Raw genomic sequence first — 27671 nt, forward strand, 5'->3', positions numbered from 1 at the left:
GAGCAAGTACTTTTCCTTTTGGATTCTTTAAGAGTATTTTAGCTATTTTTGGCCCATTCCATTTCCATATACATTTTAGAATCTGCTTAGCAAAGTTCCCTATAAAACCTTGTTATGATTTTTATTGACAATACTTTGATCTATATAGGACAGCTTTAGGAACATTTACATCTTTACAATATTGAGTCTTCCAATCTATGAACAACAATCTATTCATTTATTTATTTTTATTTATTTATTTTTTTGAAGAACATTATGTTTACTAGGCTCTCCCCTACACCAGTCCCCCCACAAACCCCATTACAGTCACTGTTCATCAGCATAGTAAGATGTTGTAGAATCACCACTTGTCTTCTCTGTGTTGCAAAGTGCCCCCCTCTACCCCACTCCCCACATTATACATGCTAATCATAATACCCCCTTTCTTCTTCCCCGCCCTTATCCCTCCCTACCCTCCCATTCTCCCCAGTCCCTTTCCCTTTGGTAAGTGTTAGTCCATTCTTGGGTTCTGTGATTCTGCTGTTTTGTTCCTTCAGATTTTCTTTTGTTCTTATACTCCACAGATGAGTGAAATCATTTGGTATTTGTCTTTCTCCACTTCGCTTATTTCACTGAGCATAATATCCTCTATCTCCATCCATGTTGTTGCAAATAGTAGGATTTGTTTTGTTCTTATGGTTGAATAATATTCCATTGTGTATATGTACCACATCTTCTTTATCCATTCATCTACTGATGGAGATTTAGGTTGCTTCCATTTCTTGGCTATTGTAAATAGTGCTGCGATAAACATAGGGGTGCATCTGCCTTTTTCAAACAGGAGTGCTGCATCCTTAGGGTAAATTCCTTGAAGTGGAATTCTTGGGTCAAATGGTAAGTCTATTTTGAGCATTTTGAGGAACCTCCATATTGATTTCCACAATGGTTGAACTAATTTACATTCCCACCAGCAGTGTAGGAGGGTTCCCCTTTCTCCACAGCCTCAACAACATTTGTTGTTGTTTGTCTTTTGGATGATAGCTATCCTTACTGGTGTGAGGTGATACCTCATTGTAGTTTTAATTTGCATTTCTCTGATAATTAGCGATGTGGAGCATCTTTTCATGTGTCTATTGGCCATCTGTATTTCTTTTTTAGAGAACTGTCTGTTCAGTTCCTCTGCCCATTTTTCAATTGGGTTATTTGTTTTTTGTTTGTTGAGGCGTGTGAGCTCTTTATATATTCTGGATGTCAAGCCTTTATCAGATGTGTCATTTTCAAATATATTCTCCCATACTGTAGGGTTCCTTTTTGTTCTATTGATGGTGTCCTTTGCTGTACAGAAGCTTTTCAGCTTGATATAGTCCCACTTGTTCATTTTTGCTTTTGTTTCCCTTGCCCAAGGAGATATGTTCATGAAGAAGTCGCTAATGTTTATGTCCAAGAAATTTTTGCCTATGTTTTTTTCTAAGAGTTTTATGGTTTCATGACTTACATTCAGGACTTTGATCCATTTCGAATTTACTTTTGTGTATGGCGTTAGACTGTGATCCAGTTTCATTCTCTTACATGTAGCTGTCCAGTTCTGCCAGCACCATCTGTTGAAGAGACTGTCATTTCCCCATTGTATGTCTATGGCTCCTTTATCGAATATTAATGGACCACATATGTTTGGGTTAATGTCTGGAGTCTCTAATCTGTTCCACTGGTCTGTGGCTCTGTTCTTTTGCCAGTACCAAATTGTCTTGATTACCATGGCTTTGTAGTAGAGCTTGAAGTTGGGGAGTGACATCCCCGCCACTTTATTCTTCTTTCTCAGGATTTCTTTGGCTATTCGGGGTCTTTGGTGTTTCCATATATGAATTTTTGAACTATTTGTTCCAGTTCATTGAAGAATGTTGTTTGTGATTTGATAGGGACTGCATCAAATCTGTATATTGCTTTGGGCAGGATGGCCATTTTGACGATATTAATTTTTCCTAGCCAAGAGCATGGGATGAGTTTCCATTTGTTAGTGTCCTCTTTAACTTCTCTTAAGAGTGTCTTACAGTTTTCAGGGTATAGGTCTTTTGCTTCTTTGGTTAGGTTTATTCCTAGGTATTTTATTCTTTTTGATCCAATAGTGAATGGAATTGTTTTCCTGATTTCTCTTTCTATTGGCTCATTGTTAGTGTATAGGAAAGCCACAGATTTCTGTTTGTTAATTTTGTATCCTGCAACTTTGTTGTATTCCGGTATCAGTTCTAGAAGTTTTGGAGTGGAGTCTTTAGGGTTTTTAATGTACAATATCATGTCATCTGCAAATAGTGACAGTTTAATTTCTTCTTTACCAATCTGGATTCCTTGTATTTCTATGTTTTGTCTAATTGCTATGGCTAGGAACTCCAGTACTATGTTAAATAACAGTGGGGAGAGTGGGCATTCCTGTCTTGTTCCCGATCTCAGAGGAAAAGCTTTCAGCTTCTTGCTGTTAAGTATGATGTTGGCTGTGGGTTTATTGTATAAGGCCTTTATTATGTTGAGGTACTTGCCCTCTATACCCATTTTGCTGAGAGTTTTTATCATGAATGGATGTTGAATTTTGTCAAATGCTTTTTCAGCATCTATGGAGATGATCATGTGGTTTTTGTCTTTCTTTTTGTTGATGTGGTGGATGATGTTGATGGATTTTCGAATGTTGTACCATCCTTGCATCCCTGGGATGAATCCCACTTGGTCATGGTGTATGATCCTTTTGATATATTTTTGAATTCGGTTTGCTAATATTTTATTGAGTTTTTTGCATCTACGTTCATCAGGGATATTGGTCTGTAGTTTTCTTTTTTGGTGGGGTCTTTGCCTGGTTTTGGTATTAGGGTGATGTTGGCTTCATAGAATGAGTTTGGGAGTATTCCCTCCTCTTCTATTTTTTGGAAAACTATAAGGAGAATGGGTATTATATCTTCTCTGTATGTCTGATAACATTCCGAGGTAAATCCATCTGGCCCAGGGGTTTTGTTCTTGGGTAGTTTTTTGATTACTGCTTCAATTTATTTGCTGGTAATTGGTTTGTTTAGATTTTGCGTTTCTTCCTTGGTCAGTCTTGGGAGGTTGTATTTTTCTAGGAAGCTGTCCATTTCTTCTAGGTTTTCCAGCTTGTTAGCATATAGGTTTTCATAGTAGTCTCTAATAATTCTTTGTATTTCTGTGGGGTCCGTCGTGATTTTTCCTTTCTCATTTATGATTCTGTTGATGTGTGCTGATTCTCTTTTTCTCTTAATAAGTCTGGCTAGAGGCTTATCTATTTTATTTATTTTCTCAAAGAACCAGCTCTTGGTTTCACTGATTTTTTCTATTGTTTTATTCTTCTCAATTTTATTTATTTTTTTCTCTGATCTTCATTATGTCCCTCCTTCTGCTGACTTTAGGCCTCATTGAACAACAATCTATTTTGTTTAAGTTTTATTTTCTGTCTATAATGGTTTATGTTTTCTATGTAGTTCTTTCACATATTTTGTTAGATTTATTCTTAGATATTTGATATTTTTGAGGCTACTGTAAATTTTTTTATTTCATTTTTCTAACATTCGTTGGTTTACAGAAATACAATTGATAATTGTAAATGATTTTTAGTAGATCAATCTTAAATTCTTTTGAATTCTAACAGCTTATCTGTAGATTCTTCAGGGTTTCCTATGTTTACAATATTATCTTCAAATTATGACAATTCTTTTTCAGTCCTTATACCTTTTTATTTTTTGCACTGATACACTGTCCAGGACCTCTAGTTCAATGTGAGAAGTGTGGTGACAAAGGGCATCCTTATAGTAAGTATGCCTAATTTCAAAGTTAGACATTCATTTTCTAAGTCTCTTACTTTCTTTTTTTATTTCTCATCATTTCATCCCTTTGTGCTTCATTTTGTAAAGTTTCTTCTAATCTTTATCTTTTACTAATTCTTCAGCTGTTTCTAATCTGCTCTTACACTTAGCAGAACTTGAATTTATTATGTCTTTTAGTTCTAGCATTTGTTTGTTTTATTTATACCCTCTTTGTCACTTTTTATAGTATATAATTTCCTGTTACAAATTTCCAAGCTTAGCTTCTATCAACTTAAACTAGTAGTCTTATTTATTTTGTAGTTCTAAATTCAATATTTGCAGTTTTTATAGTTTGTTTTTGTTGTCTAAATTCTGCTGTTCCCATTGCTGGTTAAGTTAATTTCATCTATGTCACTGAATATTTTATTTTAAAAAATTATTTTTAGAAATAATTTGATGTGTAGAATAATGTTATCTTTCTCCAAAGATGATATTTTATGCTTTTGTCAGATGCTTGGGGACAATGGCAATCAAGGATTACCTTAATCCAAGTTTAGGCTTTGAAAGTTCCTTGGCCACCCAAATGAATCAAAGCCTGGTTGCTATCTAGGCAAGGGATGGTTTATTTCTGATTTACTCTTATTTTCTTTGGAATTCCACTTCAAAGTGTAAGGGTGGGGATGTTATTCATTACTATCCCTATTATTGATAGACTTGGACCCTAAACATTCCCAGAAATTCTGATAGGCACCAAAAGTTCAGCCCAGCCTCTCAGCCACCTCTTTTAGATTGATAATTGCTCTCAGGACAAAAAAATGGCCCTAAGTGCCAGCTCACCTTGGGTTTTCATCATTTTCTGTATCTTAACAGTAATTCCTCATTGCCTTATTAGTTCTTTGCTGATTTTAATATGATCTTTGAATTTTATCCACCTGTATTTTAATTGTCTTTTGATGGAAGGATTGGCCTGAATTACTTAGTCTGCCATTATTGGAAATATAAATCACCATATGAGCTAATTAGATTACCCTTAGCCCAAGAAATTACCAAAATCAATATCCTCAATTCAATATAAGAATTATCATATAGTTTAATTGCTATTTATTCCTGAATTCTCTCATACTGAATGGAATATTAGTAGTAAATACAACCAGTAGACAGTAATAAGCCAAAGAATTACAACATTTAAAAGTTGTTCAAAAAAATGTGAATATGAGTTAAAATAGACACATAATATCTACCAAGTGTGATGACTAAAAATTGCATTACTGCAAATCATAACAGTAATCATGAATTAATGACATATCTTGGGAACTATCAAAGCTGATTCAATCTTGCTTCAAGTCTCATGTCCAATTTAAATAGCTTTGTATTTACCTAAAACTGTAAGTATGAACATTATGAACATTATGTGCATGGCCTATTACCTCACCAATAAAATTTCTGACTAATCAAAGTTGCTAATTGATCATAAATAGAACAAATCTCCTAATTCAGCTTAAATCCTATGATCCATCATTTCAATAACATTCATGTTAATATCCCAAATTCTTTCCCCTAAATTTAATCATACCCCAACAGGTAAAGCCCCAACTCTGGATGAGCTCAACTACCTATTTTCTCCATGCCGGCACTCAAGTAGCCAAGGCAGCTAGAGTGACATAAAAAGGCATGTTTGGATTTCACTGTTAAATTTATAATTACTAATTTCTAATGGGCTCTCAAACTGCCAAGTTACCTACAGCATTTATCTGAAAAATTTACTCTCATGTTTTCCAAAAAGACTATTTCAAACCTTCAATACTTCTTTTGAACCTTGAAACCTTCCTTTTTCCCCTCATTCCTAGAAGATGGCTTTATCTTCTACTTTATAGAGAACAGGAAAGACATTAGATTGGAAAACGTTATCATCCAATGACAAAACACAATTTTACTATACCTGCAACCATCCTACACTTCTCTCCTGTTACAACAAAGGAGTTGCCTTTTACTCCTGTCTGAATTAATACTGCCACATGTGTGTAAGATCTCACTCTACCTTGCCCTCCTCAACTTTACACTATCAACCTCTCCTCCTCAATTAGATCCTTCCCACTAACTTATAAAAAGATCTTTCCTGTTCAAACAAAACAGAAACAATAAACAAATACCTATAATCTAATTACTGACTTTTCTCTTTCTTGAATTTCCCAAAAGAGCTGTTATTCACACTGTCTCCATTTGTTGTTCTTCCACTAATTCCTTACACTGATATGGCTTCTGGATCTAGTACTCCCCAAAACATATCTACACACCTATAAATTCCAAGTTACCAAAGACATAATCCACACTGCAACTGATATACTTTAAACCCAAAATAAAGAAAAAACTCAAACATGGCCTACAAAGCCCTGCTCCTCATGGCCTGACACCTCCTCATGTTGCCTGCCTTGCTCTGAATGATGCATGCTTCCCTAACAGGCCAGTCTCTTTCATTCACTTTTGCTTTTGGCTTTGATGTTCTGACTGGAGTGCTCCTTTCCTTCTTTGCTTCACACATCCTACCCACCCTTTGTATCTCAACCAAATGCCAGCTCCTAACGAAGGCTTTCCCTGGCTTCAACACCCAGGTCAGATCAGCCTATTACAGATGTTTATGACCTCACCTACTTCAACATTTCTTTCCATACTTTTTTTTCCTTTTGATACTATTACCTGAATTATAAGCTTCATGAAGGCAGAAACTATCTAGTTTTACACACTACTCTCTGCCTTGCACAGTGTGTGACACAACCCTGGTGCTTTATAAATACTTTATGGATGACGAAGAAGAGATTTAGGTTTCGTTCATCTGTTCATGATATTTAATTACATAACATTTTCAAAAGCATTAGTGATCAAGGGCTTTAACCTATAGCAACACTCACATATTGCACACGGTGCAAAGATGTTAATTGCAGTACTGTAATACCATCAATCTGGAAACAACCTAAATGTTTATCAATAGGAGAACAGGTAAATAAGTTGTAGTATATGCACAATTTGGAATATTGCACAGCAGATAAAGAAAATGACACAGAAAGATGAGCTAAATATATTGTTGAGTGAAATTGGCAAATTATAGAATAATATGAATAGTATAATCTTATTTACAATACAGAAATCATATGTAATTTGTGCCTGAAAAATATAAAACAATGTCTGAAAGGAAATTAACTGCAGTTATCTTAAAAAGAGATACAGAACAAGGGAGTGGTATAGAGGGACATAATTTTTACAATATTTATTTATGTACTAAAGTCTTTTCTACATGAATGTACTGATATTTTAAAAACAATAAAAGGAGGAAGGCGGAGCCAAGATGGTGGCGTGAGTAGAGCAGTGGAAATCTCCTTCCCAAAACACATACAGCTATGAAAATATAACAAAGAAAAATCTTCCTAAAATAGAGACCACAGGACACAGGACAACATCCAGACCACATCCACAACTGCAAGAACCGAGTGCCTTCGAAGGGGGTAAGATACAAGCCCCTGCCCGGCGGGACCCAAGCGCCCCTCCCCCCGGCTCCCGGCGGGTGGAAAGAAACCGGAGCGGTTTTTTTTTTTTTCTTTTGCGAGTCCTTTTTGGAAGCCTTAAAGGGACAGGGACCCCGTTGCTAGGGAGGCAGGGTGGCGGGACCGGTGAGCGGGTGCCTGGGACTGGAACTTGAGGACGGAAGAAATCGCGCGTTTTTCCCCTTTTTTTTCCTCTTTTAGGCGAGTGCTTTTTGGAAGCCTTAAAGGGACAGGGATCCCGGTGCTAGGGAGGCAGGGCGGTGGGACTGGTGAGAAGGTGCCTGGGACCAGCGCCTGAGGACAAAGAATATCCCGCGTTTTTCCCTGCGGGACCAGTGGGCGGGTGCTTTTTGGAAGCCTTGAAGGGACAGGGACCCTGCTGCTAGGGAGGCAGGGCAGCAGGACCAGTGAGTGGGTGCCTGGGACCGGCGCCTGAGGACAAAAAAAAAAAAAATCAAGTGTTTTTTCCTTTTTTTTCTTTTATTTTTTTTTCTGTTCCCCCTCTCATTGTTGCTGTTGTTGTTTTGGTTTGGAGAGTGCATTTTGGAAGTCTTAAAGGGGCAGGACAGGTCACTTACACCAGAGGCAGGGAATCTGGGGATCCCTGGGCACTCTAACCCCCTGGGCAGCAGGGAGCACAGAGGCCCCTTATGGAGATAAATAGCCTCCCAGCTGCCCCCCCTCCAACGGGGCTGCACCATTTTGGAGGAGCAGCCCCAGCCAGGCCACGCCCACAGCAACAGCAGAGATAAACCCCATAGCAACCTGGCAGGAAGCAGAAGCCCTCTCTGCACACAGCTGCCCAGCACAAGCCACTAGAGGTCGCTATTCTCCCAGGTGAGGAAGGCCACAAACCAACAGGGGAAGCTCTTCCAGCGGTCACTTGTACCAGCTCTGCACACTATCTCTATCACCATGAAAAGACAAACCTACAGGCAGACAAAGATCACAGAGACAACACCTGAGAAGGAGACAGACCTAACCAGTCCTCCTGAAAAAGAATTCAAAATAAAAATCATGAACATGCTGACAGAGATGCAGAGAAAAATGCAAGAGCAATGGGATGAGATGCAGAGAAAAATGCAAGAGCAGTGGGATGAAGTCCGGAGGGAGATCACAGATGTCAGGAAGGAGATCACAGAAGTGAAACAATCCCTGGAAGGATTTATAAGCAGAATGGATAAGATGCAAGAGGCCATTGAAGGAATAGAAGCCAGAGAACAGGAACGTATAGAAGCTGACATAGAGAGAGATAAAAGGATATCCAGGAATGAAACAACACTAAGAGAACTATGTGACCAAGCCAAAAGGAATAATATTCGTATTATAGGGATACCAGAAGAAGAAGAAAGAGGAAAAGGGATAGAAAGTCTCTTTGAAGAAATAATTGCTGAAAACTTCCCCAAACGGGGGAGGAAATAATCGAACAGACCACGGAATTACACAGAAACCCCCAACAGAAAGGATCCAAGGAGAACAACACCAAGACACATAGTAATTAAAATGGCAAGGATCAAGAACAAGGAAAGAGTTTTAAAGGCAGCTAGAGAGAAAAAGGTCACCTATAAAGGAAAACCCATCAGGCTAACATCAGACTTCTCGACAGAAACCCTACAGGCCAGAAGAGAATGGCATGATATACTTAATGCAATGAAACAGAAGGGCCTTGAACCAAGGATACTGTATCCAGCACAACTATCATTTAAATATGACGGCGGGATTAAACAATTCCCAGACAAGCAAAAGCTGAGGGAATTTGCTTCCCACAAACCACCTCTACAGGGCATCCTACAGGGACTGCTCTAAATGGGAGCACCCCTAAAAAGAGCACAGAAAAAAACACACAACATATGAAGAATGGAGGAGGAGGAATAAGAAGGGAGAGAAGAAAAGAATCTCCAGACAGTGTATATAACAGCTCAATAAGCGAGCTAAGTTAGGCAGTAAGATACTAAAGAGGCTAACCTTGAACCTTTGGTAACCACGAATCTAAAGCCTGCAATGGCAATAAGTACATATCTCTCAATAATCACCCTAAATGTAAATGGACTTAATGCACCAATCAAAAGACACAGAGTAATAGAATGGATAAAAAAGCAAGACCCATCTATATGCTGCTTACAAGAAACTCACCTTAAACCCAAAGACAAGCACAGACTAAAAGCCAAGGGATGGAAAGACATATTTCAGGCAAACAACAGTGAGAAGAAAGCAGGGGTTGCAGTACTAATATCAGACAAAATAGACTTCAAAACAAAGAAAGTAACAAGAGATAAAGAAGGACACGACATAATGATAAAGGGCTCAGTCCAACAAGAGGATATAACCATTCTAAATATATATGCACCCAATACAGGAGGACCAGCATATGTGAAGCAAATACTAACAGAACTAAAGAGGGAAATAGACTGCAATGGATTCATTTTAGGAGACTTCAACACACCACTCACCCCAAAGGATAGATCCACCGGGCAGAAAATAAGTAAGGACACAGAGGCACTGAACAACACCCTAGAACAGATGGACCTAATAGACATCTATAGAACTCTACATCCAAAAGCAACAGGATATACATTTCTTCTCAAGTGCACATGGAACATTCTCCAGAATAGACCACATACTAGCTCACAAAAAGAGCCTCAGTAAACTCCAAAATATTGAAATTCTACCAACCAATTTTTCAGACCACAAAGGTATATAAGTAGAAATAAATTCTACAAAGAAAACAAAAAGGCTCACAAACACATGGAGGCTTAACAACATGCTACTAAATAACCAATGGATCAATGAACAAATCAAAATAGAGATCAAGGAATATATAGAAACAAATGACAACAACAACACTAAGCCCCAACTTCTGTGGGACGCAGAGAAAGCAGTCTTAAGAGGAAAGTATATAGCAATCCAGGCACACTTGAAGAAGGAAGAACAATCCCAAATGAATAGTCTAACATCACAATTATCAAAACTGGAAAAAGAAGAACAAATGAGGCCTAAAGTCAGCAGAAGGAGGGACATAATAAAGATCAGAGAAGAAATAAACAAAATTGAGAAGAATAAAACAATAGCAAAAATCAATGAAACCAAAAGCTGGTTCTTTGAGAAAATAAACAAAATAGATAAGCCTCTAGCCCAACTTATTAAGAGAAAAAGAGAATCAACACAAATCAACATAATCAGAAATGAGAATGGAAAAATCATGACAGACTCCACAGAAATACAAAGAATTATTAAAGACTACTATGAAAATCTATATGCCAACAAGCTGGAAAACCTAGAAGAAATGGACAACTTCCTAGAAAAATACAACCTCCCAAGACTGACCAAGGAAGAAACACAAAAGTTAAACAAACCAACTACGAGCAAAGAAATGGAAATGGTAATCAAAAAACTACCCAAAAACAAAACCCCGGGGCCGGACGGATTTACCTCGGAATTTTATCAGACACACAGAGAAGACATAATACCCATTCTCCTTAAAGTGTTCCAAAAAATAGAAGAAGAGGGAATACTCCCAAACTCAGTCTATGAAGCCAACATCACCCTAATACCAAAACCAGGCAAAGACCGCACCAAAAAAGAAAATTAGAGACCACTATCCCTGATGAATGTAGATGCAAAAATACTCAATAAAATATTGGCAAACAGAATTCAACAGTATATCAAAAGGATCATACACCATGACCAAGTGGGATTCATCCCAGGGATGCAAGGATGGTACAACATTCGAAAATCCATCAACATCATCCACCACATCAACAAAAAGAAAGACAAAAGCCACATGATCATCTCCATAGATGCTGAAAAAGCATTTGACAAAATTCAACATCTATTCATGATAAAAATTCTCAGCAAAATGGGAATAGAGGGCAAGTACCTCAACATAAAAAGGCCATATATGATAAACCCACAGCCAGCATTATACTGAACAGCGAGAAGCTGAAAGCATTTCCTCTGAGATCGGGAACCAGACAGGGATGCCCACTCTCCCCACTGTTATTTAACATAGTACTGGAGGTCCTAGCCACGGCAATCAGACAAAACAAATACAAGGAATCCAGATTGGTAAAGAAGAAGTTAAACTGTCACTATTTGCAGATGATATGGTACTGTACATAAAAAACCCTAAAGACTCCACTCCAAAACTAGTAGAACTGATATCGGAATACAGCAAAGTTGCAGGATACAAAATTAACACACAGAAATCTGTAGCTTTCCTATACACTAACAATGAATCAATAGAAAGAGAAATCAGGAAAACAATTCCATTTGCCATTGCATCAAAAAGAATAAAATACCTAGGAATAAACCTAACCAAAGAAGTGAAAGACTTATACTCTGAAAACTACAAGTCACTCTTAAGAGAAATTAAAGGGGACACTAATAAATGGAAACTCATCCCATGCTCATGGCTAGGAAGAATTAATATTGTCAAAATGGCCATCCTGCCCAAAGCAATATACAGATTTGATACAATCCCTCTCAAATTACCAGCAACATTCTTCAATGAATTGGAACAAAAAATTCAAAAATTCATATGGAAACACCAAAGACCCCGAATAGCCAAAGCAATCCTGAGAAGGAAGAATAAAATGGTGGGGGGGGGGATTTCACTCCCCAACTTCAAGCTCTACTACAAAGCCATAGTAATCAAGACAATTTGGTACTGGCACAAGAACAGAGCCACAGACCAGTGGAACAGATTAGAGACTCCAGACATTAACCCAAACATACATGGTCAATTAATATTTGATAAAGGAGCCATGGACATATAATGGGGAAATGACAGTCTCTTCAACAGATGGTGCTGGCAAAACTGGACAGCTACATGTAGGAGAATGAAAGTGCACCATTGTCTAACCCCATATACAAAGGTAAACTCAAAATGGATCAAAGACCTGAATGTAAGTCATGAAACCATTAAACTCTTGGAAAAAAACATAGGCAAAAACCTCTTAGACATAAACATGAGTGACCTCTTCTTGAACATATCCCTCCGGGCAAGGAAAACAACAGCAAAAATGAGCAAGTGAGACTACATTAAGCTGAAAAGCTTCTGTACAGCGAAAGACACCATCAATAGAACAAAAAGGAACCCTACAGTATGGGAGAATATATTTGAAAATGACACATCCGATAAAGGCTTGACATCCAGAATATATAAAGAGCTCACATGCCTCAACAAACAAAAAACAAATAACCCAATTGAAAAATGGGCAGAGGAACTGAACAGACAGTTCTCTAAAAAAGAAATACAGATGGCCAAGAGACACATGAAAAGATGCTCCACATCGCTAATTATCAGAGAAATGCAAATTAAAACTACAATGAGGTATCACCTCACACCAGTAAGGATAGCTGTCATCCAAAAGACAAACAACAACAAATGTTGGCGAGGCTGTGGAGAAAGGGAAACCCTCCTACACTGCTGGTGGGAATGTAAATTAGTTCAACCATTGTGGAAAGCAGTATGGAGATTCATCAAAATGCTCAAAACAGACCTACCATTTGACCCAGGAATTCCACTCCTAGGAATTTACCCTAAGAACACAGCAATCAAGTTTGAGAAAGACAGATGCACCCCTATGTTTATCGCAGCACTATTTACAATAGCCAAGAATTGGAAGCAACCTAAATGTCCATCGGTAGATGAATGGATAAAGAAGATGTGGTACATATACACAATGGAATACTACTCAGCCATAAGAAGTGGAAAAATCCAACCATTTGCAGCAACATGGATGGAGCTGGAGAGTATTATGCTCAGTGAAATAAGCCAAGCGGAGAAAGAGAAATACCAAATGATTTCACTCATGTGAGGAGTATAGGAACAAAGGAAAAACTAAAGGAACAAAACAGCAGCGGAATTACAGAACCCAAAAATGGACTAACAGGTACCAAAGGGAAAGGAACTGGGGAGGATGGGTGGGCAGGGAGGGATAAGGGGGGGTAAGAAGAAGGGGGATATTAAGATTAGCATGCATGGGGGGGAGGGAGAAATGGGAGGGTGGGCTGCACAACACAGGGAGGACAAGTAGTGACTCTACAACATTTTGCTAAGCTGATGGACAGTAACCGTAATGTGGTTGTTAGGGGGGACCTGATATAGGGGAGAGCATAGTAAACATAGTATTCTTCATGTAAGTGTAGATTAAAAATTGAAAAAAAAAAAAAAAAGAAAGAAAGAAAGAAAAGGGGGATTACTCCTTGATAGGATAAAACTACTGGTAAATCAAAGATCAACGCATGCTTTAAATATCCTTAATGTTGAACACTTAAAGGGTATCAGATGATCAGCTATGGAGGTACTCTTTTCTGATAATATTCCTTTCTCTCAATAAAAAAAAAAAAAAAGCAGTTACTGTGTGCTGACCTCCAATGAGTTCTGCACAGTGATATAGAGGGCATGTCAAAGTGTGGGCAAAGGGTCTGTTTATTTCTATGCAGAAGATCAAGGCCTAGCTTGGATACCCAGAAAATGAACTAAGATACGATATGAGGAGGAGCTTCCGGCATCAGCACTCTCTGGAGGACTTGTGCCGGGGGATGATCATCAAAAAGCCTCCACAGGGATCCGAGTGATGCTGCGGTCGTGGCTGCGTCCACCCCACTGTCTCCTGGACTTGTCATAGGAATGAGAAGGGAGATGTCTAGGCTGGCATGTGCATACAGTGAGACAACGAATTTGACCGGATCTGTACTGTTGGAACTCAACCAGGAGTTGGGAGGGGTGCAAGGTGTAGCACTCCAAAATCTTATGACTATAGACTATCTACGGTTAAAAGAACATATGGGATGTGAACAGATCCCAGAAATGGGCTGCTTTAATTTGTCAGATTTCTCTCAGACTGTTCAAGTACAGTTGGACAATATCCATCATATCATAGACAAATTTTCACAAATGCCTAGGGTGCCTAAATGGTTTTCTTGGCTTCACTGGAGATGGCTGGTAATTATAGATTTGCTTTGTTTATGTCACCGTATTCCTATTATGTTAATATGTGTGTGCAAATTAGTTAGTAGTTTAAAACCTATACATACTTAAGGTACTCTACAAGAAGATATGTCAAAGAAATAATCAATCCTCCCATGTTTCCTTCCATATGCTACATCTGTAGCTTTTCTTCTTTCTTCCTAATTACAACCCTTAAATAGAATTCGTGCCTCATATCGAATTTACCGAGTATCGTAATTCCTCCAGGTGGTATAGATACCTCGAGACAAGTGCTGGGCATAGAAGCCACAGGGCATAAATCTGCAAAGAAGTAAAAAGCTAAACATTTCAAACAATATGGCTTCTCTCTCACTTACCAACTTTACATTTCCCTGTATGGCCCCGGAAGATGACTGGTTAGCCAGAGACGGGTAAGATTCCTCAAGGGAGGAACAACCTAAGACAGGCACAGTCGCAGGGGGGCCATCAGGTGAGAATTTGGGGATCAACAGAGGTGAGGCTCAGAACCTCACCCCCCCTGCTTTGAGAGAAATCTTCTCCATCCGTGGATGTTTTGCTGCCCTTGTCTAGCCTGGATTAATACTTAGTCCATAGGCACACACCTGATCATCTGATCATCTACATTTGCCCTCTTACAGCACTAAACTATGTTTTCTATCTTTATCTTGCATCTTCCTACCACTTCAGCATTTTATTAAAAATAAAAATAATAATAATAATAAAGGGAGAAATGTGGGATCAACATACAAATCAAGTACAAAAATGAAACGAATATTCATATTTGACCTGATTGTTTATAGGTCATAATGCGTGATCAAAACCGAAAGTTTCTGTGATGAATGTCCTTGTACTGTTCACCATGTAAGAATTTATTCACTATGTAAGAATTCGTTCACCATGTAAGAACTTGTTGATTATGCTTCAGAAGATTGGAGACTGATGAGAATTAGACTTGAGATGGATTAATGATTGTACATTGAGCATTGACCTCCCTATACTGAATTTTATTGTTGTTAACAACCATTTGATCAATAAATATGAGAGATGCCCTCTCAAAAAAACAAAAACAAAAACAAAAATACAATAAAAGGAGGAAAGATTTAAATAAAAAGTGTTAGTGAACATTGAAACTATAAAAGGGCAACATTCAATATTTACCTTTGTAAGCTGAGTGGGATCAAACCGGAGAACTTTTTGGTTACAGCAGGGATAAATTCCAGTGCCAACAGTACTCAATGAACTGGCTGCAGTAGGATAAACCACTGTTTCTGAGTGATACTGACAATGTGAAAATTCTATACAAAGAAATGCCTAAATAAAAGAATTATATAAAATCTATTATTATTCCCACTATGAAATTATACCTCTCAAAAACACTTTACTCAAGACCATATATTGTATCCTCCATTTACATAATAGGTACAGAAAAGGCAAATCTCTAGAGATACAAAGTGATTGCCTAGGGTTAGAGATGACATTGGGGAGTGGCAGCAAATGACTAGAAGGGACCTTTTTAGGTCGATAGAAATATACTAAAATTGGATGGTAGTGATGGCTGTACATTTCTGGAAATTTATTAAAAATAAAACAACATGAATTTTGTGGCATGTAATTACATCTCAATAAAGCTATTAAGAAAGCAAAAACAAAAGCACTTTACTAAAAATTCAGATGAATTAAATGGATCTTGATGTACATCCAATTTTACAATTGGTCAGTCATGTAAAAATGTTTTCCAGTGAAAAAAATGAAATAAAAACTTGCCTCATTTGATTATTCTTTGAGATATTTTTTAAGGTAAATATTTAGCATTAGTATTAATGGAAACTATGGAGTAATTCTGAATCATTGATGAAAAACCTAATCAAGGTTTAATTATAAAATTAATATAAGCTTCAGATATGTTTATAAGATGGTAAAATAATTTAAGAAAATAACAAAATTAACAGTTTTAAGCACTCATCTTGAACATAAAAGAGATAGTCTATTATTCAGAATTCTTATTGGTTTCAATTATGATTTTTAATTAAAATTTTTTGAGTCTGTTGAAAGCTATAAGGTACATATTCACACACAAAGTAATTTACATACAAACTATTCTGTGAATTTATGAACTCTTCATAATAAATAGTATATATAAGTCAATATTCAATTTCTTATAAAAGGGAAAAAAATCCCTCAAATTTTCTCTGTTCTGACATGCTAAAGAAGTCAAGTTTCAGAAGCCTAATATTCTTAATTATAAGTGATACTCTACTATGAGGAGGACCACTACATACTATTAAGCTTAACAAAAAACAGCCTGACACTATCAAGTGCTAGTGAGGATGTGGAATAACTGGATTCATATAGGCTGGTAGCAGTGCAAAACGCTTAGGCATGGTAAATGTTAAGCTAACATTTACCACACAATCCAGCAATCCTACTTCTAGGTAATCACCCCAGACAAACAAATACCTATGTTCACATGAAAACCTGAATGGAAATGTTTACTGCTGCTTTCTGTGTAATGGTCCCAGACTAGAAACACTACAAAGTCTTTCACAGATGAGCAGATAAACATACTGTGATACATTCATACAATGGTCTACTACCTAGCACTAAAAAGGAGTAAACTGATACATACAACAACATAGATAAATTTCAAATCCATTTTGTAAAGTCAAAGAAGCTAGACTCAGCTGAATATTATGATTCTATTTATATGACATTCTGGAAAAGTCAAAACTAAATAGTAAACAGATCGGTTTGTCAGAGGCTGAGGTGGAAGAAGGAATCGACTAAAAGAGGCACAGCGGAATTTTTTAGGGTGATGGAAGGGGTTTATGCTTTGATTGTGGTAGTAGTTACATTACTGTTTACATTTGTCAAACCTCATAAAAAGGTAGAATTTTACTGCATAAGCATACATTTTGCTGTACATAAATTACATATCAATAAATCCAATTTTTAAATATTGTGGAGGCATAGGAAGTTGGTGTAAAATATTGTAGAGGCATGGGAAGTCCACTGAGTTTGAAATTTAAACAGTTTGAAATTTAAACAGTTTGAAAAATCTCACTATTGGGTTTTGATAAAAGCTGCTCTTCCTTTCCCTCTACTGAAAATCATTACCCAAGTGCAAGGAAAATTACCAGAGGCAGGATATTAGGGATATCACAAAAAATGTATGTAGAACACTCTGGATTTATACATAAGACTAATTAGGAATGATTGTGACCTATAAAGAATGAACAAAACCTTATTGGGGATACAACTGTTATAACAAAGAGGGCACATATCAATAGCCTCCTATCTGCAAAGGTGCTTCTGAATTTCTATGAAAATTTATGGGCAACAGAGAAAGTTTAAATAGAAATAATTAAAGGCAATAAGAATTGTTTGTTTTTTTCCAGTGGAAAAAATGGATTTGATCACTTAAAACCTGTTGGTTTTCTAAAGATTGGCAAGGCATTGATTGTTTCAGCAATGAAAATAAAAAAGAGGCATAAACATAGCACTGTCCTTTTTACCACTAAGGCTGACCCTTGAACAACACAGGTTTGAGCAGTATGGATTTACTTACATGAGGATTTTTTTCAATAAAAATATTGGAAAGTTTTTGGAGAGATGTATAACAATTTGAAAAAAGCATTTTCTTTTCTGTAGCTTAAGTGTAAGAATACAGTATATACTACATATAACATATAATATATGTGTTAATCAACTGTTTATGTTATAAGTAAAGCTTCCAGTCAACAGTAGGCTGTGAATAGTTAAGTTTTTGGGGAGTCAAAAGTTATACACGGATTTCTGACCATACAGAGCATCAGTACCCCAACCCCTGCATTGTTCAAGGCTCAACCACAGTTTCTTTAAAAAGATGCAGATATTGTCCAAAAAATCCAAACATACTACTTAAACAGCATATATTAAAAGAGTCTGCTCTCACTGTTTACAGAGAAGAATATTTTTTAGAAAACCTCACCTGATAACATCTCGAACAAGTTAGCCAGTTGACTGTTCCCCATAAGCGCCAATACACATCTCTCCAAGATTTTAATTCTTCAAAAAGACTATTCAAATACTCATGAACATCCCAAGTCTTATCTCTAGGGAAAAGAGACGCAACTTCATACTATTTTACAAGCAAGCAATATAGACAGTTTGTTTTAAGCAAATATTTTTAAATTTGTTGCTTATTTCCAAGAATATTCCCCAAATGATGGCTGTGGGATGCACTACATTGAATGGTAGATAAAACATCATTTGGGAGTTTGTGTGGAAACTCAAACTTCCTTTCTGTGGACAACAGAAAAAGGTATGCAAGACTGAATGCCAAATTATTTTGCTAAGCTAGATAAATTATTTTACTAACTATATTGAATACAGTTTGAGCAGGCTAACATTTGGGATTTAGGCATATGTTGCTAAATGGAACCTGTATTCTAATTGTACATATAAAGTAAGTTATTAATTATTGGTGATTCTAAACATTTCATTAACGGATTAGTTCTTTATATTATTTTTCAATAGACATTTTCTAGTCATTGAGTGATATAATAATATATAATCAGCTGTTGGTAATATACAGTTTTAAGTTAAGTAATATAAACTTAAAAAAAATAGCAAAGGCTTAAAACCCTATTTGCTATGGTTATATGTAACTCAAGTACCTATTTTTTTCTAAGTGCCTTTATCCTTTGTACTTTTACTATTTTTGCTCTTAGTTCAACAAGTAAAATGTCGTTATGTTATTACAAATTATAAAGCATATCTTTTTTAAGTTATTTAAAGACAATTTTTAAAATGTCATCAACAGCTGACTTACAGGAAAATAATTTAAATAAAACAAAAATGAATGCTGAAGTTTTATCATTTTTTCACATAGTAGTCGTCTAGTTATTGCTGTCAGATAGAAGTAATTTTCAAAAACTGAATCAAGTCTCAAGACAGAAAAGTATAAAATTTTAAGTGCTCTGAATAACTAATGATTCCCTGATATTGTATGGAGAGAAAAATGAAACATTTAAAAATTGACTGTGCTATTAATACTAGAGTCAAATGTACTTCTCTGTATTTCTGTTTTAATGTTTGAAATATGAAATCTAACATTTGTAGGGTTTTCTCTTTAATTAAAGTGCTGTATATTTTTAATACAGAAAAAAAGAACAAGGAAAAAGAAAACTAAACCATCCATATACCATTACTGAAAGGTAAAACCACAGTTAACATTTTAATAAACACATTTTTAGTTTTGTTTTATAACCTGTTTTTTTTCCACTTGATTTATGACTAGAAACTTTCTATGTAAGTATATATTCATCTACAACATTATTCTCAAAGCCTGCAAATTAAGAATTAAGATGTGTTTTATAGAGAGACACTATTGTATGGATTTATTTTAGTTTGTTTTAACATTTGGGTATTTACTTTTTTTTCTATTTAAACAATACAGCAGTAAATGTCCTTCCTAAGTGCTTTCATAAATCCTCTTTACATGGCAGGATAAATTCAACATTACCTCTTTGCATAAATTCCTAGCAATAGGATATTGTCAGAGAATATATACATTTTAGAGTTCCTGCTTTCCTGAGATCTTAAAGCAATTTAGAACACTCTCCCTCCAACTCAGAAAGAGAACTGGTTTTGAACTTAAAGGGGAATAAAATGGGATCATGTATTAATGGAATTTGAAAAAGTATGAAGGATAGATTATGGAAAATCCAGTTTTAAAGACAATTTTCCTTATTTGCCAAAATCCACCTGAAAATAAATTTGGTTCTGTCAAATTCAATATAACACTTGTATGGACAACTAAAATTTGTTAGTGAAAAGAATCATTTTAATGGTGCTGACCAGAATGTATTTCAAGATAAATGCACAAAAATTTCTACTATTTTAAAGTTTAAAAAATCATGAAATTTACTCAGTAAATAAAATATGGCTTTTACAACTTTCTTTTGAAAGTAAGACCTTTAAAAAGTTGGATCATGTGCAGAAAAGATGTTATTCTATTTCTTGTAGTAATTATGCTTTTATAAATACACCAGTAATTCACATTTAAAAAGCTGTATTTTATTTCCACTATACCTTATGTGAATGTAGATAATATTTCCATGTTGATCCACATTGATTTTTCCAGGAATGCAAGAAATTCTTCGTTCTGTTTCTTTTGTTAAAAGTTTCTTACACAAATAGCATCTGTAACACAAAGGAGATACAGAAACATCCAAGAAGAAAATTTTAAATGTAGTAAAAATTAAATAATTTAGCTGCATTATATTGGTGTATCAAAGAAAAACACATTATCGTACCTATATAAGGTTGCTGCATTATTCCGAGAATCTGGGTTCAAGTACTCAGGATCAAAGAGTCTCTCAATCTTCTTACAAAAAAGTTTACTATTAACAAAGGACCAACAAATTAATTTTCTACATTTACTTTACTAAAGTCACTTAATAGTGATGAAAACGAGCACTGACCCAGCTGCACATGAAGAAAATAAAATTAATAAATCCTTAGAGAGCTTCTCTTTGGGAATTTATAATATATTTTTAGTATTCTAAGTAAATAAACCTACTACCAAGAACTGCTTCATCAGGAATTTATTTATGCAAGAAAAAATAGGAATTTATTTTCACAAGGTATCTACCATGCTTTAGTTCTTTTTTACCAGACTAGTCAAGATTGAGGATGTCCAGCAAGTATATTAAATAATCTTCACAAGACCCAGACCATCTCTTGATTCCCCTCACCCCAATCTTTCCTGTTCCTATTAAGGGCACTACCATCCACTTAGCTGTTCAACTTTAAAACCTAATAATTATCGTAGAATATTCTCTCTTCCCACATCATTCCATTTGAAAATCTGTCAAATCTTCCTAATAACACACTTTGAATTCACCTACTTCTTTTCAGTTCCACTGCTTCTACCCTAGTCCAAACCCTTTCATCTCTCACTAGACTACTGCCAGGCTCATAGGTCTCCTTCTTTCCCTTATCCTTACAGTCTATCCTCCACATAGCAACCAGAATGACTGCTTAAAAACAAATCAGATCATGCCACTCCTCTGCTTCCATTCACACTCAGAATAAAGTACACCCTCTGTGCTATGTCCTAAACAGCCCCAAAGCTGAACTAAGCTCCTAACCATTGAGATATATCATACCACTCTTTCCCTTTATACTAAAACCTGTATTAATAATTTTTAACATAATTCACTATTACAGTATGCTTTTATATACATTATACAAGAAAAATCACTTGTTGCTAATTTTATCTTGAGCTATCTGCTCTGGGTAAATTTTACTTCATTTAAAATAAAAATACTTCTAAACCTATTCTAAAAATAGAATAATTCATTAAAATTAAGTTGAAATATGTTTCTTCTAACAGGAAAATTAGGTTAAAAATTAAATTTTAAACATTACCTCCTGAACTTATCTTTCTTGTCCTTTAAATCATCAACTTCATTGTGTGTAAACAGATCAGCTATACGCGTAAGAAGATTTGCATTAATACAGTTCATATTGCATGGGGTGACTACTATGGCATTCATGTTTTTGTGGCAATACTGAATACACTGCTCAACCTAAGAAAAACACAGAATAGAAAATGAATGCTGTAAAAAGTACCATGCATGATATTATCATATTAATACTGTTCAAAGATGAAATTCATTAAAAGCCTGGATTTTGCTATTTGGGTTAATCTACACTATTCCAAAGTGGTCTAGCATGTGAAATTTGTAAAAACACATATATGTACTAGAAAAATAGTTTTTTTATCTTATTAGCATATTTTAAACAATAACGCAATGATATCTTTTGTGGTTGTGGCAAGTATAAATCTGAGTCCTCAAACTCAAGTGTACAGAATATGTGACTATAATCAATTTAGTGGAAATTTTAAGCCTCCATTTCTGAGTGGCAGAAGCATAACTTCAGTCACTTCAGGGTTTTCTCAGTTGTGTTGCACTTGCTCTTTGACTGTCTTCTCCTTTCTCCAACCTGAGGGATTTACTGATTAGGACAGATTTGTGTTTTGGGAAAACTAGCACTGGCTAACCATGTATTCATCCAAATATTTTGTTTATGGCATAAAAACTATCCTTTAGGGCTCAGATTTCAAAACCCAAAGGTGAAGGACTCTTTTAGTCTCTGTTTTTTCTGAAACCCTTCCTTAAAACAATTAATACCTGTAACTGAGTGAAGAGCAACTAAGGAGTAGAAAGGATATAGGGAACTAGTAAAAATCCAAAGAACTAAATGAAAAAACTTTACATCTGTTAACATGGCAAGGAGTACTCTGCCTCTGTGGTTTCACCAGGGGCTAAAAGCAAATATTTGTTTAAAGTAAAACCATAGAAACATCACTTGAAATGATAAAGAAATTTATTAAATTAAAAAAATGAAATTTAATTTTAGAGCTTGATACATATAAGAATATTCAGCACTGTTATGTTTCATTAACTACTCTTAAACAATAGACATGAGCATCTGGTTTATACATATAAAATTACATTGTTTAATAGTTAAGTATATGTGCTGAATTCACTGAATTATAAAGACAAAAATAAACAAAACATACTTAAAGAAATTACTTAAACGGACAAATATATTCCAATTAATTTTCATTTAATTTGGTTTTAGAGCAAAATCTGATAAAGTTAACTCCATCTAGTTTCATCTAATACAACAGTGAGCTCCTACTTGAGGACAAACTACTTGCATTAAAGGTATAATATACAAATGATACATAGTCTAACCCCCTCCCAAAAGAACAAAGTACCTCCAAATAGGAACGGTTTATTCTAATGGCATCACACTCTTGAATTAACAACTACTTCAGTAAGAAGTCTTAGAAATTTCTAGACATTTGGAGGAAAAATCAGTTTACATGTTAAATCAAACACAGGTGAATAGAAGAGCTGGATCTTTTATTAATACTTACCAATGAATCCATTTTCAAAAACTCTGAAGAAATAAGAATTGAAATGACATTTCCTGGCTCTAAAAAAAAAGGAAAAAATTAAATTCTCCTTTTGATTTGTACCTTAGTCTCCTCAGAACAGGTTCCTTCTCACCTTAAAAGAGTATGTTACCTTATAAGAATGATTTATTATAACCTTACTAAGCCATATAACTTAGATACATGCAAGAAAGAAACCAAAGGCTAAAACAGGGTATGGAGAAAATGCACAGAAAATTTGCCTTGTAATTAGATTAATATAAAGTAAAAAGACCCCAGCTAAAAATAGAACACATGCAAACTTCTGCTTAACTAAATCAAGGAAAAAGATAATTACAATTGAGAATATGTCATCCTAAAAAAATCACAGTGAGAATTTTATTTAATGATTAATGAGAGCACTTGTTATTAGTGAAATTATTTCAAAAGCTTGTAAGGAATGAATATTTAATCAAGAAGATTCTGAAAGATAACATAAAACTTGCTACTGTGGAAGTACTAAAGTTACTTCCTAAAGGCAGACTGAGGTGAGCCTTCAGAAGCATAACTGGGGGAAGAGGGATGCTGGCTGACACTACTGTTTCAGTAAACCTAAGTTACCTCCCATGAGGTATATTTAAAAAAAAAGAAAACACTGATTTTTACCCTTATGGTACTAAGACAGTCCTTCAAAACAAAGTACTATGCAGGCAATCCTTAAAATAAATAGTCTTAATCTTTCTTTAAATAACAAATCTCAAATGGAAACAGTGATGGGAGGAAGGAGCTGGTGAAAAAGTTCCTCACAGAACTGTAATAGAATCCATTCCAGTTAAAACCCACTGTCTGGATTATTAGAGATTTAATTAAGCAGTCTAAATTTCCCTGGTTAGAATAAAAATTGCTCTCATAAAAATTTACATTTGTAGCCATTGATTTAAGGTAGAAAATGATAGGATGACTAGTTTTGCTCCATTTCTTTTACATCTACTATACACGTAAATATCCTGGATCAAACAATATTTTTTCTCTCTACATATTTTGATTATTATTTCATATGTATTTTTCATATCAGGGTGGTCTGGGTGTTCTGGTTGAAAATTTTGATTTAGGAATCTTGTAATTTTTATTTAAGGACTACTAGAAACCTTTTACATTAATTTGGTCACTAAAATGTAATAAATTATACACTTCTCCAGAAAACTCTTACACTGTGAGTATAGATTTATTTGCTAATAAGAATTTAGAAACATTTTGGTGGTGCTGTATATAGCAATTCCAGTGCACAGAAAGGCTTTCTTAAAACACAAGTGTGATTTCTCATTTAAGTTTATGTCTAATGTAAGATTACTTGGTAATTATTCTCCCTATCATCTAGAACACTGGTTCTCAAACTTTCAATCTCAAGACCTCTTTAATATCTTAAAAACCGAGAATCCTAAGGAGCTTTTGATTATATAGGCTGTATCTATCACTATTTACCATATTAGAAATTAGAACAGAAAAAAATTTAAAATATTCATTTAAAAAGAACTATAAATAATAAACTCATTATATGTTAACATATTTTTATGAAAATATAATGTATATTTTCCAGTATGAAAAAAAATTTAACAGGAAGAGTAACACTGACATTTTTTGCTTATCTCTTCAATGTCTGACTTAATAAGAAGACAGCTAGATTCTCTTATCTGCTTCTACATTCAATTTGTGGGTAGTCCATTTGCAACAACATGGATGGAGCTAGAGGGTATTATGCTCAGAAATAAGCCAGGTGGAGAAAGACAAGTACTAAATGATTTCACTCATTTGTGGAGTATAACAACAAAGCAAAACTGAAGGAACAAAACAGCAGCAGAGTCACAGACTCTAAGAAGGGACTAGCAGTTACCAAAGGGAAGGAGTAGGGGAAGGGGGGCAGAAGGAAGGGAGAAGGGGATTAAGGGGCATTATGATTAGCATACATAATGTAGGGGGGGTCACAGGGAAAGCAGTATAGCACAGAGAAGACAAGTAGTGACTCTATTGCATCTTACTATGCTGATAGACAGTGACTGTAACAGGGTATATGGTAGGGACTTGATTAATAGGGGGAATGTAGTAACCACAATATTGCTCATATGAAACCTTCATAAGATTATATATCAATGATACCTTAATAAAAAAAAGGAATTGAAAAAAAATTTGTGGGTAGTCTTTGATGTTACATCAAAACTTGACAAATGGTAGTTTCTTAAAAGTTAGTTGCAATGGAATCTGAAATCTTATCACTGAACTGTTCTTATTCTGTTACCTCAAAATCCATTGATTGCTCTCAAATTTGAATAGAACATGCATTGGTCATTTGGAAAATACTGACTCAATGAATTATGTAGATCTTCCAAATGCTGAAACATTTCATTGTAAATATTAAAAAATCACATTCATTAATATGACCACCATTCTCACCAGAAATGTTTTTAGATACTGACAAACTGTCAAGCACATGGAAGGAGATAAAAGATTTCCAAAACTCTAATTCTCACTTGCAAGTTTGAATTTCATCATTGGCAACAAATACTGATGGTTGTTTCCCTTTAGTTGACCAGCTCACTTAATTCATTTTCAAGAAAATGTCTGCCAAATGCCCAAGTCCAAACAACTATAATTTGTCAGTCATTCTTTCAAGTAAAAATGGTTTTGTGTTTTTAAAAAAGTAGCTAGCTTAGTTTGCAGCTCAAACAACTGACCGAGTGCTTTTCCTCAATACGAACATCATATTATGGTGCACAGCAGAAGCACACTTTCCGTGTTATCATGTAGATTATTAAAAAGAGGTTTACTCAAGGGTCAAGAGTTAATAAATTTAGTAATTTTTACTGCTTCATCAAGGACATTCTTAAGAAAAACTGGATTTTTTTCTTTTCTTTTTTTCCTTTTCATTATGAGTAAATGGTATTGAAGAATACAATAAACACTCATACAGTCTGCAAGCTACAGCTCCAACAGTTTTACCTTCCTTTTCTTCTGTACCATTTGAACTAATGTCAACACAGAAAGGAAGACAAATAACACCTTGGTACAATTATTATGGAAACTGTCTTGGCCTCACGGATCCTCTAAAAGTATCACTAGGACACCAGCACCTGGTCTAAGATTCACCCAGAGAGAACTGCTGATGTAGAGACGTTTATCACAAAACATCACTATAATTTGCTAAAGAAAAGGATGAGATACCAGTTTCCTAAAAGGCAGTTACTAATCTGAGCATAAATACTAATGTCTAATTTCCTGCATTTTATGTTTGTCCTGAAGCAACTACCAGGTGACATGCAAACTGCACTACAAAATAAGCAACAGACTGTCTTTTACCTAAAGTGGGCATCTCACCATCTTTATTTTCCTTAGTGTTCCTTTTAACATATTTTATCAACCAGTTGAAAATGTGAACATCACAATGAACTGAAATGTCCACCTCTTCCCAGCGTTGAGCATCCATAGACAAATATTCAGCAAAGTACTTCATTTCTGATATCAAAAGATCTCGTGGGCAAATAAAATCTTCTTTCAAGTTTTTTGCTTCATCACATACATGGATCACCATGTTTGGCCTTTATAAAAAATGTTACACAGAAATGAAATTATTAGAGTTCTAGAAAAGGAGATGAGAATATTGACATTTATTGGAAGTACAAGAACAAGATGTTTCTGAAAGTTCTAACCACAACTCAGTTTACTGGGGTTTGACATTTAGAATTTTTGTTTAAGTATCTTGCTAACTTGATCCTTATCTTAGATTGTGACTAATTTTAGTTGAACTGTTAATTAACATAATAGGTTAAGTTATTAAGCTTAACAAGTTTATAGTTTAAAAATAAAAAATATTTTTACTATAGGATTAATAATTTACATGGCTTAAATTTTATTTTTATAAATTAATTAAAGGGCTTTAAAAATAATACCAATTCACAGAGAAAAATTAAATAATACATTCTATTTCTTTTGAGGAACATAAAATAGCACTTATTCATGGTTATGAGTATGAGGAGAATAGGATTAAACAGTAAAATATTCTTACTTTTAATAAGATAAAAAAAGTTATTCATTAAAGATCTAAAAATTAGCATGGCTACTTAGTTATTTGTAACAGGAAGAAAGTTGTTTCTAGGAATTCATTAAATATAAATTAGTAAATGTAGTTAAAAGGATTAAGACTACAATGTGTTCATTTACATTATTTAAAAAATAATTTGTTTATATGATAAGTCAGAAAGATTGCTTCAAAAACCATATACTCCTTGAATTCATTTTCCTGTAAAAATTATATCACCTCAAAAAGACCATCAGTGTGATCCAGAAATGCCTTCATGTCATTACTAAAGGAAGAGAATAGGAAGAGATACACTGTTCTATGTTAAATATGAATGTAAAGTGTGTTTAATTGAATTTCATATATTTCTAATAGAAAAAAATTACATTTGAAATAAAAT

The 27671-nt window shown here is 35.0% G+C and overlaps 1 protein-coding gene across 5 annotated transcripts in view; it reads right to left on the reverse strand.

The window, feature by feature from the left end:
- Positions 1-27671, reverse strand: part of SANBR (SANT and BTB domain regulator of CSR) — a 70764-nt gene that overhangs the window by 24976 nt on the left and 18117 nt on the right. For 3 of the 5 annotated variants that reach the window (XM_036996639.2, XM_036996643.2, XM_073212751.1), the window contains 7 exons: positions 26554-26792; positions 23206-23264; positions 21684-21844; positions 20567-20653; positions 20343-20453; positions 18238-18361; positions 15429-15581 (listed from right to left, as the gene is read on the reverse strand). In XM_036996639.2, coding sequence (XP_036852534.1) covers positions 15429-15581; positions 18238-18361; positions 20343-20453; positions 20567-20653; positions 21684-21844; positions 23206-23264; positions 26554-26792 — 934 coding nt within the window. The remainder of the gene's footprint in view (positions 1-15428; positions 15582-18237; positions 18362-20342; positions 20454-20566; positions 20654-21683; positions 21845-23205; positions 23265-26553; positions 26793-27671) is intronic. The other 2 variants (XM_073212761.1, XM_073212770.1) reach the window with 2 other exon arrangements.

This window comes from Manis javanica, chromosome 1, assembly GCF_040802235.1.
Source record: "Manis javanica isolate MJ-LG chromosome 1, MJ_LKY, whole genome shotgun sequence".
Taxonomy (NCBI): domain Eukaryota; kingdom Metazoa; phylum Chordata; class Mammalia; order Pholidota; family Manidae; genus Manis; species Manis javanica.